The 20,704-nt window shown below is 52.0% G+C and overlaps 1 protein-coding gene across 1 annotated transcript in view; it reads left to right on the top strand.

The window, feature by feature from the left end:
- RNF212 (ring finger protein 212) overlaps positions 1 to 11,937 on the top strand; it is a 34,345-nt gene extending 22,408 nt beyond the window's left edge. Inside the window, exons 10-11 of the mRNA XM_059395623.1 lie at positions 10,634 to 10,706; positions 11,487 to 11,937. Coding sequence (XP_059251606.1) covers positions 10,634 to 10,706; positions 11,487 to 11,670 — 257 coding nt within the window. The 3' untranslated portion in view covers positions 11,671 to 11,937. The remainder of the gene's footprint in view (positions 1 to 10,633; positions 10,707 to 11,486) is intronic.
- The last annotated feature ends 8,767 nt before the right edge of the window (positions 11,938 to 20,704 follow it).

Here is a 20,704-nt window from a genome sequence, read left to right as displayed (position 1 = left end):
CCAGAGACCGACCCCTCCAAGCCCGCCATGGACAGACCATGCTTTGGTGATGTGCACCTCCTCTGGGCTTGGAACAAAATGGTTTCCTCTCCAGGTTTGCCTCGGAGGTTGTTGGAGTGGCTGATGGGTTTGGGAGATGAATGCCTTTGCCACCAACAGGCTTGGACCCCTCCCTACGGGGGTCTGGGTGGGCCTCTGGCTTAGCCCCTCTGCCGTTGCTCCCACCTCTTCACCAGGCCCCAGTGAGCTCAGGCCCGTGGGGCGGACATTTGCAACTTGGCACTGAGCTTGCTCGCCCTTGACCCCAGTTCTCTGCTCTGCATCTCCTTCGCTTTGCGCTGAAGGGGACATTCTAGAAGTGGCCTCAGAGTAGGACTGAGAGACACGGTGTGTGCAGACTCATCACAGCTGAGTGGGAGTGGGGGGCCTAAAGCACCTGTTCTGGGGGATGCTGGGGTGGCACCTCCTGGGTGTGGCTCTGCCATTTCCACGGGGGACACTGTTCCCACTGGCTGGGCGGCCCCTCAACATGGCTGTTCAGCCTGCTCACAGCCTCTTGTCCCCATTCCTTGCCTGCTGCTCCCATGCTGCCCACTTCAGACCCATTGTGCTGGCTGGGAGAGAACTGAGCTCACGGATGCAGCCCCCCACACCCCGGGGATGGAGGCCCCCAGTATAGCTGGTTTATTCCCATGGGTGGACCTCCCTGCCACACGCTGGTGAGAACTCATGGTACTTCCTCTGTAGTCCTGCTCAGCTTCCTGGGATGCCATTTCTGGGGTGTGTGATGTGGGGCTCCTGTTATAGGCGGCCACCCGGCCTGGCTGCTTCCTCAGCCTGCATTGCCCCCCCACCTCCCCCAGGGGGCTCTTGCCCTCACTATCCACAGTGTGTCTGAGCTGTGTGCCGTAATGCTGGTCCTCACTGCGTTCTCTCCCTGGACACGTGTCCACAAAGGAACACGGAGACCCCCTTGATGCTTTTCAGATGTGTTGATCAGAATGGATAAGTGACAGGATGATGGCCCTGTGCACATCCTACCCTGTGCATCCCACTGTCCCTTCTGCCACTCTGGAAGAGATGTGTCCTCATTCCTGTGACTGATCTTGAGTGTCTTCATTTTAGTCACCTGTTGTCTGAATTGCCTGTTTTTCATTTGTCCTTCACATATATGAAATCCTCAGGATGAAGGATAATGATTTTTTTAATCCAGTTTGCTATTTAATTGTCTATCTGATTTTTTAAAATTTTAGATGCTTAATATTTTTTTAAAGATTTTATTTATTTGTTTGACAGACAGAGATCACAAGTAGGCAGAGAGGAAGGCAGAGAGAGAAGGGGAAGCAGGCTTCCTGCTGAGCAGAGAGCCCAATGGGGGGCTTGATCCCAGGACCCTGAGATCATGACTTGAGCGGAAGGCAGAGGCTTAACCCACTGAGCCACCCAGGCGCCCTGATGCTTAACATTTTTATGTATCAAATCTGTGGTTATGGTTTTTTCTGCTTCACAGATTTCTGTGTTTGGACAGATTTTTTCCCATAGCCATACCATTTTCTTCTAGTTCTCAATTTTACCTTTTCCCCAGTTCTTTTGAGTATATTTTGAGATACATTGTAAGATAAGGGTCCCAGCTTGATTTTTTTATAATTTATTTTGAAAATACTTCAGAAATAACACCCAGAAAAATGTTAAGAACAATATAAAAAACGCCCATGTTCCTTTCAGCTGGATCCCCCAACATTATGCCCAATTTGCTCCCTACCCTTTATGGCCAGTGTGTCTGAGCCACTGAGAGCATGAGGCTGACATGGCACCCTGCCCTCTTCCAGGGACAAGGGTGCCCAGCACAGCCTGCGGGCAGCTCAGCATCGGCATGGCTATGCCCATAGGCACTGAGCAGCCTTCTTTGCTCTAGGCTCCAAGGTCCCTGGGAGGACACCCTGCATTTCGTCGTACAGCCACTTATTCTTACTCACTTTCCCTCTTTCCTGTCTTCAACAGTTTTAAGGATGATAGGCCTTGAATTCTAAAAGATCGTTCCCCTCCCCCAAGCCTGGCTCAGCCAAGAATTCTATATCTAAGAGAATTCTCCTTCAAAGGTTAAGACAAAATAAACATATCACAGAGTAACAAAAACATAATTGTTGCTAGCAGACCTGCCCTACAAGAAATCCAAACAGAAGGCATTGAGCTGCAGACTCACGGACAGTATCTAATATCTAACCCACTGGAGGGAACAGGGTCTCATGCTCTCACTTACTTTACAAAACCTAAGATTGTGGAAGCAACAAGGGTAACACTCATCGGGTCATAATAAACAGACATAACACATAGGGCAGTATGCATGTAGGAGGGGGGAGTGGGGCCATGTTGGAGCAGAGGTGACACAGCTCAACAGAATTAAGCGGAATGCTGACTTGTTTAAAGTAAACATGAATATGAGTCCAAAAATAGTTTTTTAAAATCAAGAGGAATTAAAATATTACATTAAAAAGCATTTGTTTACCAAAAAAGAAGCCAATAAAAGCAGACTAGAAGAAAAAAAGGCACATGAGGACTATAGACAAATAGCAGAATAGGTGTAAATCAGATCCTATCAGTGCTTACCTTCAATGTGGCTAGGACTAAACCTCCCCAATCAGAAGACGGAGGTTGTCAGACTGGAGGAAGAAGATGCAGCCATATGCTGTCTGCAAGAGACACACTTCAATCCAGCAGTGCAGATAGGCTCAAAGTACAGGGAGGAAACCACACCGTGCAGAAGAGAACCAGACAAGCTGGAGCCACAGTGTGAGTGTTGGACAAAATAGTTTTGGATGAAGGTTGTTTCTGGAGAAGAGAAGGAGGAACATCTCGGTGACACAGGGTCACCCTATCAGGAAGACACAGTTATGTTGTAAACACATGCAATAACAGATCTATGAAGCAAGAGCTGACAAAGTGGAAAGAAGAGATAGACAATTCCATCTTAGAGATCTTAATATACTTTTCAAAGGTTGATAGGACAGCTACACAAGGAAAGATGTAAAAGGAACAAGAAGACAGCAAGTAGCCCACACAGATCTAACCCTCCCCCCCACCCCATGATCACATCAAATGTGAATGCTCTCAACACCTGCCAATAGAAGAGCAGAAATGGTCAGACTGGTGCAAGAGATACCCCTACAGAAGACGCACTTTAGATTCAAGGATACAAATAGGAAAGTTATAAAGATCTATTAAGCAAACAATAACCAGTAGAGATAGAGAGGCGATTTTTACATCAGACAGAATCAGGGTTTTGGTTTGGTTTTGTTTTTTAAAGATTATTTGAGAGAGAGATGGAGAAAGCATAAGCAGAGGGAGAAGCAGGCTTCCCGCTGAGCAGGGAGCTCTATCCCAGGACGCTGGCATCATGACCTGAGCTGAAGGCAGACACTTAATGGATTGAGCCACCCAATCCTCCAGAATCAGTCTTAAGATAAATATTATTAGAGACAAAGAGGGGCATTTCATGACAATAAAAAGGACAGTACACCAGGAAAACATAATCATTATCACAATAGACACCAAAAATGGAAGGCCTCAAATTTTTGATGCCAAAACTTACAAAAATAAAAAGGGAAATGGTTAACTGAACAATTATGATTCAGATATTTCAATAACCCACTCCAATAACTTGAACAACACTGTTAACCCCACTGACTTACCTGACAGATGTGGACCCCATCCAGTAAACGCACCACACACATTGCTTTCCAGTGCAAATGGAGCACTGTCTAGAGTATACCACGTACCAGGATATAAAACAAGTCCTGACATATTTAAAGGGATTATAATCACACAAAGGGTATTTGCAGGTGACAGTGGAATTAAATTGAAAGTCAGCAACAGAAAAAAAAATCGGAATAAAACAAATATTTGGAAATTAATACAACTGTAAGTACTAATGGGTCAAGAAAAAAATCACCAGTAACATCAAAATATCTTGAATTGAATGAAAGAAAATACAACAAACCAAAAATTTTGAGATGCAGGTATAGCAATGCTTAGAGGGAAATGTTTACTTTTAAATGCTTATGTTAGGGGCGCCTGGGTGGCTCAGTAGGTTGGGCCGCTGCCTTCAGCTCGGGTCATGATCTCAGGGTCCTGGGATAGAGTCCCGCATCGGGCTCTCTGCTCAGCGGGAGCCTGCTTCCCTTCCTCTTTCTCTGCCTGCCTCTCTGCCTGCTTGTGATCTCTCTCTCTCTCTCTCTGTCAAATAAATAAATAAATCTTTTTTTAAAAAAATAAATAATTAAATGCTTATGTTAGTATCACTCGGCATCAGGGAAATACAAATCAAAACCACAATAAGATTCCACCTCACACCAGTCAGAATGGCTGTCAGTGGCTTGTCAAAATTAACAAGTCAGGAAATGACAGATGCTGGAGAGGATGCGGAGAAAGGGGAACCCTCCTACACTGTTGATGGGAATGCAAGCTTGTGCAACCACTCTGGAAAACAACAAAATGTTGAAAATAGAACTACCCTATGACCCAGCAATTGCACTACTGGGTATTTACCCTAAAGATACAAATGTAGTGATCCAAAGGGGCACATGCACCCAAATGTTTATAGCAGCAATGTCTACAGTAGCCAAACTATGGAGAGAACCTAGATGTCCATCAGCAGCTGAATGGATAAAGAAGATGTGGTATATATACACAACGGAATACTATGCAGCCATCAAAAGAAATGAAATCTTGCCATTTGCGACGACATGGATGGAATTAGAGGGTATCATGCTTAGCGAAATAAGTCAAGCGGAGAAAGACAACTATCATATGATCTCCCTGATATGAGGAAGTGGAGATGCAACATGGGGGGTTAAGGGGGTAGGAGAAGAATAAAGGAAACAAGATGGGATTGGGAGGGAGACAAACCATAAGTGACTCTTAATCTCACAAAACAAACTGAGGGTTGCTGGGGGGAGGGAGGTGGGGAGAAAGGGGGTGGGGTTATGGACATTGGGGAGGATATGTGCTATGGTGAGTGCTGTGAAGTGTGTAAACCTGGCGATTCACAGACCTGTACCCCTGGGGATAAAAAATACATGTTTATTTAAAAAAATAAAAAATTATTTTAAAAAAATAGTAAATAAATAAATAAATGCTTATGTTAGAAAGAAAGGAGATCTGAAACCAGTGAGCTCCGAACCTTAAGAAGCTGCAACAAAATATACTAGAAATCTATAAAATAGGAAACTCAGTGCAACCTAGTGTGTCTTATGAAAAAAATTAGCAAAATTGGTAAACTTTTACCTAGAGTGCCAAGAAAGCACAAATTGCCAGTATCAGGAATGAAAGGGGGGACATCACTACATACCCTATAGATATTGGAAGAATTATAAGAAAATATTATGAACAACTCTATGCCAACAAAGTAGATGACTTACAAGAAATGGATAAATTCCTATAAAGACATTATCAAAACTACCTCAAGAAGAAATAGTAACGCTGGATAGACCTCTATCATGTGAGAATTAATAATTTTAATATCTTTCCACAAAGAAAACTCCTTTTCCCAATAGCTTCATGGCTGAATTTTATGAAATATTTAATGAACTTATAATAATCCTACATAAGTTCAGAAAATAGAGGAATGAACACTTTCCAGTTCATTTTACAAAGTCAGCAATATCTTAAAGCCAAAGACAACACAAGAAAAATATCTGAGCAGTATTTCTTATGAATATGGATGCAAAATTCTTTAAAAGTATGTGAGGCAATCAAATCTAGTGACGGGGAAAAGGATTGTACACCATCACCAAGTGGGGTTTATCCCAGTAATTCAATGTTATTTGACATCTGAAGATCAATTAGTTAGCTATATTAGTAGAAAAAAAAAAAGACTTAATTAGATATTTTCAAAAGATAATTTGAGAAAATTCTGTAATCATTCATGGTAGGAACTCTCAAGAAGGCAACTTGCTCACCAGGTAAAGGGCATCTATAGAAAACCCACAGCTGACAGGGTACTGTTGAAAGGAAGCATACCCCTGGTGCACGGTGGGGCACCCATTGTCCAGAGCCCTGCTCCAGTCCACAACCACTAGGGGCTCTAGGCAGTGCAGAGAGGCCAGAGAAGGACGTGAAAGGCACATAGATTGGGTGAGAATGAGTGTAGTGTCCTTATCATAGACGGTATGCCCTTGTGTGCAGAAAATTATAAGGGATCTTTAAGAATACTAGTATGAATCAAACAAGGTTGGCAAAGTTACAGGATGCAAGATACATATACAAAAGTCAGTTGTAATTCTACATATGATAAACAGTCCAAAACTGAATCAATTGGTCATAGCTGCCAGAGTTTTCTTCTCGGCTTTGTATTCTTTTTTACTGATCAAAATACCATCTTAGGGGTACTGGTTGGCTCATTTGGTGGAGCGTGCAACTCTTGATCTTGGGGTTGTGAGTTTTAGCTGCACATTGGGTGTAGAGACTACTTAAATGAAATTTTGAAAAATACCACCTTATTTTTGCTTCACCGTAAATTTTGAAATCAGTGTTAGCCCTCTGACTTTGTTCTTAATTTATCAAAATGATTTTGATTGTTTTAACCTTTGTGATTTTACATAAGTCTTAAGATCCTTTGTCAAATTCTGCCCCAAAAAAGCCTGCTGGGATTTTAATGGGAACTGTGTTGCACCTGCACATCAGTTTCGGAGAGAACTGGTATCTTAACAGCTTTCAGCATTTGAGTCCATCAGCATGGATGTTTCTCCACTTCCTAAATCTCTAATTTATCCAGGGGATCATCTGTGGTTCTCAGTGTATACATCTTACCTTTGTTGATAAACGTATTCCTCAGTAATTGCTTTTGATGGTGGAATTCTGTTCATTTAATTTTTAAGTTGGTCACAGTCTGCAAGGCATAGTTTTTCCCATTCTTTTTTATTTTCAACCCATTTTTGTCTGAATCCAAAGCATATATCCTGCAGACAGTATCAGATGTTGCTTATCTTGTTGCCTGATCCATTCTTATACTGCCTGCGTTTTCACTGGAGTGTTTGGTCCATTGATGGTTAATACAGTTATCAGCATATTTGGAAATAAGTCTGCCATTTTATTACTTGTTTTATGTGTGACTTGGGAACTGTTATTTGTATCTCCTTAACTGCCTTTTTTTGCATTAAATATTTTTAGTGTACCATTTTGCTACAAATTGAATTATATCCCCTTAAAATTGATATGTTGACGCTCTAACCACCCACATGACTATTTGGAGACAGAGCCTTTAGGAGGTAAATGAGATCATAGGGTGGGACCCTGATCTGATAAGGTTAGTGTCCTTATAAGAGACACAAGGGTAAAAAAGGCACATTGTATTTGTGTCAACAAAACCATACAGCAACAAAAAGAGGGTATACCAGAGAACTCACTCTCCATGCATATGGACCAAGAGGTCACATGAGCACACAGAGTGAAGATGGCCGTCAACGGGCTAGGAAGAGGCCCTTCCTAAACTCCCAGCCAGCCCCCATGACTATGAACAATAAATGTCTACTGGTTAAGCCCCAGCTTGTAGTCTTGTGTTATGACAGCTGAGCCCACTAACACACGTTTAATTCCTCTTGATATTTTAGCAACCTGTTCTGTTCTTTTCTCCGTGATTGCCTGGGAATTATACTGTGCACCCTATCATAATCTACTTTAAGTGAATACTGACTCAACTCTGGTGAAATTACTGCTCCCTTACAATTCATCCCCTGCTTCATGATAACCTATTTATGTATAACTACATATGCTATATATAACACATAATAACACATACGGCATTCATAACATTACAAACTCAGTGACACAGTATTCTCCTAATTAATTCTTTTAAACAACATCACTTAAAGATCATAAGGGAAAAACAAAGTCACATAACACATTCTTTACTTGTACTGCATTTTTACCATTTCCAGAGTTCCTCCTTCCTTCCCATGGATTCAAGTTACTGTTGGCTCTTACTTCATTTCAGCCTGAAGCACCATTTTGTTGTAGGGCAGGTCAGCTAGCAGTGGATTCTCAGTCTTTGTCCACCTCTGAGTGTCTTCATTTTGTCTACATCTTGAAGGGTTACTTCGCTGAACATAGAGTTCCTGCCCCACCATTTCTAGCCCTATGGAGGCTTCCCACTGCCTCACACTCCTTCATTTCTGGTGAGGAGTCAGCCATAAGTCATGTCGTGCGGTTTTTCTGTGTGTGAGGAGTTGCTTTTCTTCTGCAGATTTTCTCTGCGCAGGGAGCCCTCCAGCCTTATCTATCTTATTCACGACTGTCTTGTCTCTTGTGCAGAGGTGTTGTGCTGGGACCCCGCTCCACACCCTCAGCTCTCGGCTATCCCCACCTCACTCCACGGGCACTCACTCCACATGTGAGTGCTGTCCACCGTCAGGGTCAGATGACATAGCCTCTCCCTGGCCTCACCTCCAGCCTCAGCTCAACTCTGGGCTGGGCTGCAGCATCCTGCCGACTCACCAGGGCCCCATGGGAGCACATGAACATGCTGTGTGCCACGGGTGGGCTTTCTGCGCTGCTGATCCACATCTCTTTCCGGGTTCATCCTCGTTCTTGTGAGGTTGGTCTCAGCTCCTGGGCAGCCTGGACCTCTTCTTGACAAGCACGTTGGAATGAGTGAGGGAGCTGTGCAGGGGTGCAGGTGTCCTTTCCCTGGAGCACAGGCCCTCCTTTCACCACGGCCTGGGGCTCCTCCCCATCCCCAACCCTAACCCCACTGCCTGCTTTTGCTGCATGTTTCCCCCTACAGGAATGCCCCTGTCTGTCTGACATCACAGAGGGATGAGTCTTTCCATGCTCTGGTTAATGAAACGTGCCCTCTCTAAATAGCAAGGTTTTTCATTTTTCAATGGAAATCTTTCTAAAGTGCATTGCTTCCCTGAATGGGCATTATAGACCTTAACATGCTGGCATCCCATTGGTGGTACAGCATTGGTCAGACCACCTGTTCTTAGCTGGGCTGACACAGGGGGACACCTCAGCACCTGAATGCCCGGTCCTGCCTTGCTTCTGAGTCCCCACGTGGCCTGGGATGGTTTTCGGTTCCTCAGACCCCGCCATGTCACATGATCCTCCTGGGCTGTGTGTGGGGCGCCCATCGTGCTAGATTCAGGCCCTCATGACCCCTGTGAGTTGACCTCTGGGGGCACCTGCTTCCTCATCTCTGCTGACAACCGTTCTCTCCACAAATTACCAAAAAGAGTAAATAAGACACCCTTTCAACCGACTGTGATGTTGGGCAGGTAACCCACCATCACTGTTGTGGCTCCAATCCGTGTTAGAATGTACTGGCATTTATTGCATTGGACATGTGGCTGGCAGACCAGGAGGGGCTGCCAGGCAAGAGGAAGCTTCATTCCTAGTTTTCTAGACGTGGGAGGCAGGTGCACCCCATGGAGCCCCATGTGGGATCCCTGGGTCCGGGATGCAGGCATGGTCTTCATGGGAAGGAGTAGCAGGCAGTGGGCCTGACCAGGTGTGGGATTGGTTAGTTAGGGTCGTATGAGCAGTTTGGGGGGGAGGGGTAGCAGCTGCCCCGTGTGTTATGTTGGCCTTGGGCGATTAGGGTGGAAAGTAAAAGGTAGGGGGTGATTCAGAGCACAGGCTCTGGGTGGTCATGTCAAAGGCAGGCTTTCAGACACATCATTACTCTGAGAGCCAGCTAGCCCTGGGAGGGGTCATCTCTCCAGGAAAAGCAAGGCCCCACAGTGTCAAGCTATCACAACATACAGCAAATAAAGCACGTGAGACAGGTTTTCTCCTTGACTCTCAGGGATTCTGCAGAGCTTCTGAGGGTCACCTGCTGACTCAGGTCTGCTGGGAGCCACCAGGAAGCCATGTCCTCCTACAGTCCCCACAACCCAGTGGCACAGAAATGACCCATGTTGGCCACTTGGTTCTGTGCAGCCCTAGGAAGGACACTGCCTCTCTCTGACCCAAGTTCTCTGATCACTAAAGGACATGTGGACACCCTAAATGCTGTCCTTTCTTTCCCCGCCATTCTCCTGTTAAAATTCTCCAAAATTTGGGCACAAAGAGTTCGGGTGTTAAGCAAGAGTAGTCTTCATATTTGTTCTCTGCTATGACTAACACATGCCAGGGGCTGTTTACATCTTTAGAGGAAGCTTCTTATTAGCGGGGAGGATGTCAGCAGAAATTCGGGAGTGTAAATATCTCACAGTGTGGGTGGGGACGAGCTAGTCCTGGCACTAAAACGCTCCTCAGAGCTGGAAGCTTCTAGAGGTGCTTTTCCTCCCAGTGGTTCTCAGAGTAACAGGAACCAAGATAGAGTGTAGGGCAGAGCGCAGGTTTGCACACGCTGATGGAGTGCCCCCCTGCACCAGACCTACAGCCCAGAACGCGGTGTCAGGTGGAGGCTTTGGGGGCTGAGTGGTCCCACCCCGGTTTCTGTGGCCTCAATGTCCCCTGGGCAGCTGTGGAGCATGGGGACAAAGCCCCGGACCCTCCCATGCTGGGGACACCCTGCCCCTTCTGGAAGGGCATGGAGAGCAGGACATTAGGGATGTGGTGGGGGACAACTGGGTGCTATGTGTCTGCCTTCCCGGAGTCTCATGCCTTCACCTTTTAACCCCATCCTCTACAGGCAGCATCTCCAGCTGCGGCCCTCAGCTCCTTGGCCTGACGCCCAATCACAGCAGTGTGTCACAGGCTCTCAGGTAATGTCTTGCTGCTCCACAGACACCCAGGCGGGAGGCATGGGACTGCCCACTCCCCACAGATAATGCCACGAACCTTTAATGGATTGCCTTTTCAACCCATTTGCCCGTGTTCTGAGTAAGATTAGACCACATCACATTTTTGCTTTTTTGAAGCTAAAATGTAACTTAGGCAGTTACACTGTTACTGAAAACTCCAAAAGAGCCATTTCACGGCTACGAGGTATCTTATCCCAGGAATGGACTGGACTAGGGTCGGCAAATATTTCTGTAAAGGGCAGGTAGTGAGGGCTTTCAGCTGTACAGACAAGGTCGTAGAGGTAGACAGACAGACATGGCTGTCCCACTAAAACTCTGACTACAGCAGGCAGAGCTGGACTTGGCTGCCATGTGCCAACCTGATGGGACCACTACTCCCTTAACTCTTCATTTCTGACCCTGAGGGTCCCCATTCTCTGCTGCCTTTTGGAACCCCCACAGGGGTCTCCATCCAGGCTCTCTGTCTCATCCATCCAGGGCAGGTGGTCCCTGAAGGCAGGGGATTCCTGCCCACCCCCACCTAAGCTCTTTAATGGCTGGCACACATTTTGTCCTCTGTGATAGCCCAGCTACGGTGCCACGTATCTTCCCCAGCCCATGCGGAGCTGCATCTGTGTGCCCTCCACCCTGATTCCAGAGGCCATCAGACCCCCACCCCCCACTGGGGGCACTGGCACAGAGGAGGGACTGGCTGTGGGCATAAACCTTCTCCCAACGTAGGTCTGTTGAATTGACTCCTAGGATCCCATGGCTGCCTGTCCCCTGCAGGGCGCTGTCCCAGCCAGCGGCACCCCGGGCCCCCGGCCGAACAGCAAGAGGGGGCTCGCCCAGCCTCGGGGGTTCCCAGACACTGGCACCCAGGCCGCCCATCAGCATCTCTGCTCTGCTGCAGAGGCAGCGAGTAGGCAAGTGCGCCCTGCATTGAAAAGGAGACGTGTGTGTGGAGGGTGTCTACATACATGTGGGAAGAGTGGACCTGACGGTTGACTGTCCCTGAGAACCGCGCTTCTGCACTTTGGTGAGAGGGGCTCACACGTGTGTGCTCCTCGGCTCTTGGCTCCCATGCTCCGCAGGGTCTGCTGGCCTTGGGGCAGCCACACTCAAAAGGGGAACGAGGTCTTGCATCAGGCCGTCAGCCTGGAGCTCTCGGGCTACCAGTAGAATGTGACGCAGTGAAACATTCATCCATACTTGATGGAATAACGTCATACAGTTGAATAAAGTACTTTTCTGATTGTCCAGAAATGTGACGTGTTTGAAGCTTGGCTCTTATTTTTACCTTCAAAGTTCCTGAAAACATCAGTGTTGAAGCAGAGCACGATCCCCGTGCTGGCTTATTGCAGGAAGACTTGGGGGCTAGGCAGAGCCTGACCTTCTGCACACAGGCCCCTGTGGGGAATGGCCACACAGTCCAGACAGCCTCTGTCACCTGGGTATCCATGGCTCACAGGTGATGCTGTGTTCGGCAATGACTGGTTTCTGGAGATGAACTTTGGGCCTGCCTCCTGCCAGGTCAGTGAGATGCTAGTCCTCGGCTGAGGAGGGCAACTAGTCAAGACCGCATGGGGTGGGAAAGGTTTCTAGGGCTAATCATGATCCCTTATATGTCAAGAACCTAAGACTTGCCCAAGAGCTTGGTCTGTGTTCCTTCTCGAGGGCCGGGCTCACAGGGTGGGCAGGCATAGAACAAGGCAGAGAGGAGAGGACCCCCTTCTGCACCTAGAGAGTGTGAGCCATGGGCAGGTGACTTGTCAGGTGACACCCTGGCCAGGCCACACCACACAGCGGTCTTCCGGAGGGCTTAAGGCCCCTGGTGGCTTGCACATCTGGCTGGCAGGTGCAGTCCCTATGTCACACGGCAGGGGAGTTTCCAGAAAAGTTCCAGTGTTCTAGAATCCCTAGTCTTGGCACGTATCCTTCTTTGCAAATGTTCTATAACATGTGCATGGTGGTTTCCAGCGTGAGACGATGGCCAGTCACAAGGCGCCAGTCTCTCAGCTCCCACTCCCTGGGGTTCTGCTCTGCATGCCGCACAGCACCTGACTGCCCTGGTCCTGCCGGGAGCCTGGCTTGAAGACAGCCCAGAGCTCCCTACCGCAGGGCCGCTGGGGCCACATGTCGCCTGCTCACCTGCCAGGCCCTCACGCTCCTGACACATCTCCCCGCATGACCCAGAGCCAGAGCTGCACTTTGGGTTTAGCTGCTCACATCTTCGGGGCTGTCACTCTCCACAATGAGTTTCCTCGTGGCCGGGAGGCTGCTGGGCTGGTGTCTGCTGGGGCCGATGCTATGATGTCCCAGGCTGTTTACCAGCCTCTCAGCACATCTGCTGCTCCAGTGTGATCTGTGTGGGACGTCCGGGCAGCAGCACTCCAGACAGACGATAGCCCTGGCCCACAGCGCCAGGTGTGAGCTCGGAGCACTCACCAAGCCGTCTGCTCTCAGCCCGGGATGGGTGAGGCCCAGCGGGTCCTCTGCTCTGAGGCTCGGGCCAGGGCTGCTCCAAGTGGCCCTGCCAAAGAAAGTCACCAAGATGAGCAGGCTGGGCAGCTTAGACCCCAAGGCTCGCTTTGCCCCCACAAGGTCACCAGCGGCTATGCAGGTCCACTTGGACTTGGGGGATGTCAGCCAGATTGTGCTGCAGGGTGGGGGTGGGGGGCTATCACACAGCCCCCCAGGGAGGCCATCGGGCACCAGTGGTTGTAATATTCCCAGAAAGCAGCACATCTGAAAGTACCAGCTGGGTCTCAGGCCCTTCTCTAGACCAAGCTCTCGTCTTTACAGGCAGGGCAAATATCCTCCATGGTGGCCCGGGCTGCGGGCCACAGTTTCGGTGGCCCCAGCCCCACCTTTACAAGTGATTGCATTCAAACAGCCTCATACTCCTCACCCGCCTGGCAGGCTGCTGACCTTCGGGCTGAGTAAGTACTTGACAGCTTATCTGCTACAGTGGTTTTATTCTGTTTCTCCTCTGGTCTTAATTACATGACACCTATTCAAGCCCCAACACTAGGAGGGGTGCATGTTTCCTCAGGCCAGCTAGCAGGTGCCTGGAAATGCCCCTGCCCTGTCCCCACCCCTACCCTACTCACCCCAACCACCCAGCCCCCAGTCCCCACCCTGCTCTCCCCTACCCCTCACCCCCACCCTACTCTCCCCCACCACCCAGCCCACGGGCTTCCTCTGTCCTTGCCCTGGTGCAGCACCCTCCAGACTATGTCTCATCTTTCAGACGCCCTGCTTGTCGGACCATTTGTTTTGGTTTTAGTAGACCTGGGCTCACACCATCAGCTTCTGAAGCCTGCCATGCACATACACACGCACGTGAGGGGTGAGCACGCCCACCCCTGTGGGAGCAGAGCCTCGGGGGAGCGCACCGATGGGGTGCTGAGGCCACGGGGCTGGGAAAGGGCAGGCAGGAGGCCCAGCAGCACAGGGGCCTTGGCCCAGGATGCCAGTGAGTTGTGAGTTGTGAGTCACGAGAGTCCTAAGCCCCTCGCCCAGAAAAGCCTGGCAGGTAACCTGGAGGCAGAGGCAGATCAGAGGGCAGGGGCGGCGGTGTGGGGGGTGAGGCCAGTGGGACTGCCTGGCGGTCTGATGGGCTCTCAGAGGCAAGGCAGCTAGTTCCAGCTGTGGGCTCTGCTCTGAGCTGAAGATACCTGCTCACTGCAGAGAAGGGAAGAGGCTGGTGCTCTGGGGCCTCCGGGAGACGCCTCCTCCCCACCGTGGGCGCACCTCTAGAAGAGGCAGTTTCCCCAGACCCCTGGTGTGTTGGGACTGCTTTCAGTTGAATTCTCTTTAAAATCACAGCACAGATTTCTGTGCTTATGAAGTTAAATCTGCCCAGAAAGATACCTTTGAAGAGAACCAGCATCTCAGGTCCCACCAGTTCCCCACTCCCTGGGACCGAGCAAGTCTTTGGGTTCCGTTCTTGGTATAAGCCTGGCTGGATTGCAGTCCCTCTTTTCCTTAGATAAAAACATTTCCCCTGTGGGTTCTCAGGTCCTGCATCAGGGACCAGTCCCCACAAGCTTGCAGAAGTCGCAGCCCCTTGCACCCAGGATGACTCGGCACCAGTGCCCACGCCCCCTCCCCCCGCCAGGCTCAGCAGCTCAGCAGTGCCCTGACACTTCTCCAGAGGGGCCAGCAGCCTGCCTAAGCCTCTGGGCTTCCAAGGATACCTAGGTCTTTCTCCTCTGGGCGTCTGCTGTCTCGAAGACAAAGCAGAGACCATCTGTCAAAATTTCGTTTTTAGCCATAAAATTTCCACGGATGAAAGGTCGAATTGGATATTAACTTACAGTTGCTGGATGTGTTTTTCTGTAGTGAAAGAAACGGTGTCCAACCAGCACTATTTCCCAACTCTAACCACTGGGAACCAGGGACTGGGCCCCCCTATGACCTCCCACCCGCCAGCGGCCAGACTTTTACCAGAAGAAGAAGCAGAAAGCCCCTGGGACCAACAGGAAGAGAGAGGAGGCCCTGAGCTCAGGAAGGGCTTAGCACAGAGGAAGCAGGACTGGGTTATGCCACCTCCCGGCCCCACGCCCTGTCCCAGACACCCCACAGAGTGGGAGTCGGCCATGCAAGTCATCAAAGTGGACCCTCAGGAGCACAGAAGTCTTTCACACCCCCACAATCGTGGACATGGAGGGAGGTTTGGAAGGCATTTTCTTTTCAGAGGGGAGGAAATTCCTAAAATTCTTAGGTGGTAAATCCGAGTCTACACCAATTTTGTGTTCCACTTAAGGGAACCATGGACTGGGGACTTGCATGGTGGTAGGGGGCAGGTGTCCCTGACTCCTTATGTGCACCCTGTCTCCAGACCCGCAGATTCTGGAGGCCTTCCAGATGGAAAGTGGAGGCCCCAAGGGGGATGGCTGCCCCCACAGACATCTGCACAGCCAGGGAGGCTGTGTCCCAGGAATCACGGGTCACCCTGGGAGAGGGATGGGGCTATCCCACAAGACAGGTGCTCAGAGGCCAGGATGCCGGGCTGTTCCCCCGTGGGGTGTTCCCAGGCTCTCCAAGCCGAGCTGAGCCCTTCTCCCCAACTCTCACACATACAGCAGAGTCGCACAGCGCCCTTCCTTGCCATTACTGTGTGAGCTGCACATGCCAACACCGTATGCTCTCACTCCACGTTCTCGAGTCACAACCATGGGCATGCTTCTCAAGGGGAATGATTCTCCTCCAGCCTCATCAGATGCTTCCTTGTAGCCAAAGCAGGTGTTCTAGATGGTGACCTGCACCCATGTCCTCCCAGGGCGCTGCAGGCCACACACACGAGCCACAAGCCCAGCGGCCCTCACTGACAACGTGTGTTTACAAACGTGTGTGCGGGTGTGGGAGGGCAGAGACTTGAGTGTCCCTTTTTCTCAGTGGGTTTCCAGGTATGTAGCTGAGACACAGGAAGGTTCTCTCCGGGGAACATCCTGGCCTCTTGTGCAGACTCTGGCTTTAGGAGAGCCGGAGTGAGCAACTCCTGTCCAGACAACACCCCTGCAAGGGTTGCAGGAGCCCGTTGTCCTCCTGAGCCCCTGGGAGCCCCAGTTGAGGATACTCTGATCTCCATGGCACAGGTCTTTTGCTTCTGTTTTTGTTTTTCTTTTAAGATTTATTTATTTAAGAGAGCAAACGAGAGTGTGCAAGTTGGGGGGGGGGGCGGGGGGTAGAGGGAGAGAGAGAATCTCAAGCAGATTCCCCACAGAGCACAGAGCCTGACGTGGGGCTTGATCTCAGATCCCAAGATCATGACCTGAGGTGAAACCAAGGGTCAGATGTTTCACTGACTGAGCCCCCAGGTGCCCTAAGACTTTTCCAACATGTCCCAGGGTGATCAGAAATCTGGGTGAAGCTGCCTCCGTCTTTCAAAGAGAACTTTGGGGAGAGGGCTGCAGGGCCCACATGCCTCTGGGGGCCTCTGCTCTGCCCGCCAGGCTCGTGGACACGTGGCTGGCCGCACTCACAGCCTGGGAGTCGGATGGGCATGGAGGCAGGGTCTGGAGGTACCCTGCTGCCTTCCAGAGCCCAGGAGTGGGACGGCAGGTCCAGCACGCTCAGGGTGACACCGAGTGGGTGGGAGGTGCTGGACCGGGCTGGCGGATCCCAGGTGCCTCGGTGGTTTCCTGCAGGGGTGGGAGCAGGGCTGCAGGGGTGTTCCTCATTTTCCCAACAAGGAAATAACTGTATGTAGTCAACACCAACACTACTTGGAAAATTGCTTTCGAAGAGCCTGCCCGGCCTGAGGAATACAGAGCATGCTCAGGGATGCTGTCCCCTGCCTCACAGACATGCTGGGTGGCCACAGCAGGGCTTACCGTATGCAGCTCAGGGTAAATCAGGCAGCTGTGGCCACATCCTGAGGGTGCTGGTCTCAGGTTCCCCTCCTCAGGCCTCCTGGGGCTGCAGGGGGAGCTCTCCAGGTTCAGCTCTATACCCTACAGACATGCGCCCCTCCCCGGCACCCAACAGAGTCAGCAGCAGGCACTGCCTAGGGAGTGGGCAGAGGGGTTGGTGTCTACAGACCCCACAGCAGCCCTGGACCCCTCTCCGGAGTCTCCGGCTCTTGCTGACATGTGAATGGGGCGAGGCCCCCAGAAGCTGCAGGCACAGGCCAGCCGGAGTCGGTGGGGGAGGGGGGCGGGTAGGGCTGCATCCAGCATAGTGGGGATCACTCTGCATCTGACCTCGGGGCCCTTCACGTGTCACTCTGGCCCCTGCAGGCTGTCTGTGTCCTCCGAAGACAGGTGCAGGGCTGCACAGAGAGGGGCAGAAACAGCTCAGAGAAGACGGGAAATCACCAGCTGCGGAAGCACAGGAGGGGCAGAAAGAATTTGGTAATGACAGTTACAACCTTCAGGAAACCTCATAAACTCATTTTCAGGAAATGTTATTTTGCCACATGGAGACACGGAGGTGCAGCCTAGACTCTGGGGAGAGCAGCTCCGGCTGGGGCCTGGGGGAATAAGGGGCACTCTGCACAGAACACAGGGTGGGGGCAGTCAGTGAGAACACAGGGGACAGGCAGTGCAGAGCTGCGCTGGGAGTAAGTGGGCACAGGGCCACCAGATCCATGAGCAAAGACAGGGGATCCCCCTCCCCAGCTCTCCACAGTGGGGGGATGGGTGGGTGCCAGGCAACCAGGCTTTGCCTCACTGGGGTGGCTCCAGCCCCTGCAGAAGGGACAACTGACCCAGCGTCCTCTGAGGATCCAGACATGATGAAGGGCACTGGACTCAGCAGGACGTGGGGATTGCAAGGGCAGCCTCGTGGCGGCAGAATTGGGGAAACTGAGGCACAGCGCCACTCCGAACTCCACCGAGTGCGGAATGAGGACAGAGCCCTGGCACTCTACCTTGGCTGGCCCTCTGGGGTAAGGCTCTCCATTGCCCTTGGCATCTAGACATGGCACAGGACCCTCTCAGCAAACCCCGTCCCACCCGTGGACCCCCAGGACTCCGTCCTCCCCAACCTCACAGGCTGTAAAGACCCCGTGAGCAGGGCAGCGCCACACCTGGGTGGATGGAGGGATCCGTGTAGGTACATGTGTGTGTGCGTGTGTGCAGGGGTGGAGGGAGGGAGAGAGGGAGGGGAGTAGTACTGGGGCTGGGAAGGGAGGGCCACGGTCATCGTGGGCAGCTGGTCCTGTTCCTGGCCCTGGGTGACAGGTCCTGACTTGGTCCTGTGTGGTGGAATGAGCAGGACATCCCAGGTGAGGGCCCTCCTGAGTGCCAGAGGATCTCCTGCTTTGTGTCCCCCAGGCAGGTGGCTGGCTCCTGCACCCCTTTGAGACCATCCTTCTCCGAGGAAAGCCTCCTTTCTGTTTTCACTTTTCCTGCTTCTGGTGTCTGCCTTTCTACATCTTAAACTGAAGTTTGGCAGAAAAACAATTTGCCTCAGGACTTTTCAGAGCCAAGCCCTGGGGCGGGTAGTTTGGGAGCCCAGACGGAGCACTGGCGGCAGTGGGGGGGTGGGCGGGGGGGCCTCCTGGCCTCTGAGGCTTGTTTTCTTCCTGCTGTGCACACTTACTGGGCATAAACTGACAAGAGTCGTGTCCCCCGCGAGGGGAAGCACGGATGTTTCTTGGCAAACGACCTTGGGGCCAGGGTCACTGTGAGCTCCTCGAGTGGCCTCCCACCTTTGGGGAGGAACTGCGGTCACCGATGCTTCTAGGATCCTCTGTAGGATCTCCCCCTTCACAGGAGACATGGGCCAAGACCGGGTTTAAAAAGAAGGAACATCAGCTCCCCCCCAGCACTAAGTGACGGGCCTCTGGCCCCGTCTGTGAAATGGGCCAGCACCTTCCCAAACCATGTCCAGCTCCTGCCTCAGAAGCGCCTCCCCCAGGAGCCAAGATGCCCCATCTCCTCACACAGGCGGCACGGGCAGCAGGGGTGGCCCCAGCCTCCAGGCCGCCTGCGTCCCCACCCTCCTCTGGGCTGCCTGGCTTCCAAGTGCAAAAAGCTTGAATCCGGTCCTTGGAAGAGTTTCCAGATGTTTCTGGCCTCAGAAAGAGCCTTCTGTGATGCTGGGAACACGGCTGGGGTAGGGGTCTGGGTTTACCCAGTGGGCACTTCTGTCCTCCTGCATGTCAGCCACGCCGCAACAAGAATGTTCCGTGCCTTCCAAGGAAAACAGACCAGCTGGAGGGAGTCTCGGGGCCTTCACTCCCAGCCTGGGGCCGCCTGGCGTGGGGATACTTGGGGATGGGGTAGCAGACTCATGCCCCCCATGCTGCCACCCCTGGAGATGCTGAGGCCAGCTAAGAGCCTGCCCTCTAGGGCCCAGCATGGCCACCCCACCCTGGGGGCCAACAGGTCAGAGGAACCTGGACCCCTGAATCCTCCCTGGAGACCTGGTCTCCGTGTTTTGGAGGTGCGAGGGACCCGAGCCCTGCCCTGATCCCTGAGTGTGAGGGAAGAAAGGTACCCCTATACGTGCACACTCAGACACATACGTGTGTGTGGTGCACACTCACACCCGTGCACAACCAGTCCCCTCCACACATGCAGCTGTGACTCCAGGTGACACAGCCCAAGAGCCAGCCACTACCTTGGGACCCCGCAGCACGGAAGATTGGGTTTGCACCTGGTCCCTTCCTTCCAGCTGCAGGGCCCCGTCTGGGCTGTGCGTCCAGAGGCAGCCGAGCGTGTTGCACATACAGGACGTGGAGTCGCGTGCAGGAGTCAGCAGCTCCGGGGTGCATCTGGCCGTGGCCCAACATGACAGAGAGATGGCCACCATGCCTCACCCTCCTGTTCCCTGACCCTGGGCCAGGGCCCTGTGTCCATCCAGGCCCCTCGGCCAGGCTACCCCATAGCAGCAGATCAGCACTGCCTGCCTGGCCCTCTGCCGGCCCCCCTCGGCCCCAGCCTGTCGCTGCAGCTGGGCCAGGCGCCCGTCCTCGGCAAGCCCGGCAGGAACAACCCAGTTCACTTGGGGAGCGCTCGTCTGGAAACTGGATATATGTGCAGTTTTTTAAAACCTCGGAGCCAATGTTGAGAATGGGGCTGTTTTTCCAGTGGAAAGTGTAACGTGAGCCCAGAACCGTTCCTGCTTGCTCGCTGCACGGAGACAACCCGACGCCCCTGCACATGAGGCCGGCGCCCTGGCTCAGGGACCACATCGGCCATGCCCTGCGCCCCGCCAGGGTGGTCCCGCCTGCAGCCCCCGCCTGTAGACCCCCACCAACACACCAGGCCAGTCAGGGCTCTGAGACACCCACCAAGGTCTACGGGCCTGCCCCATGCAGCGCCCTCATGCTCACCCAGCAGCCGAAGCCAGGGCTCAAACCCTGAGTGGCCCTGGGCCCAGGGCCCTGGCCCTCAGCCAGACACGGCCCCCAAGCACAGGAAGCTTGACCCCAGGCAGCCAGGCCAGCTGCCCTACAGCTCCTGACAGATGCCATTGCCTCCAAGGACACCCCCAAGGCTGTGACCCTGGACCCCTGGGCTGTG

This window comes from Mustela nigripes, chromosome 1 (genome assembly GCF_022355385.1).
Source record: "Mustela nigripes isolate SB6536 chromosome 1, MUSNIG.SB6536, whole genome shotgun sequence".
Classification (NCBI taxonomy): domain Eukaryota; kingdom Metazoa; phylum Chordata; class Mammalia; order Carnivora; family Mustelidae; genus Mustela; species Mustela nigripes.
Note: the sequence above shows the minus strand (reverse complement) of the source record. Positions and strands in the feature narration are given on the sequence as shown.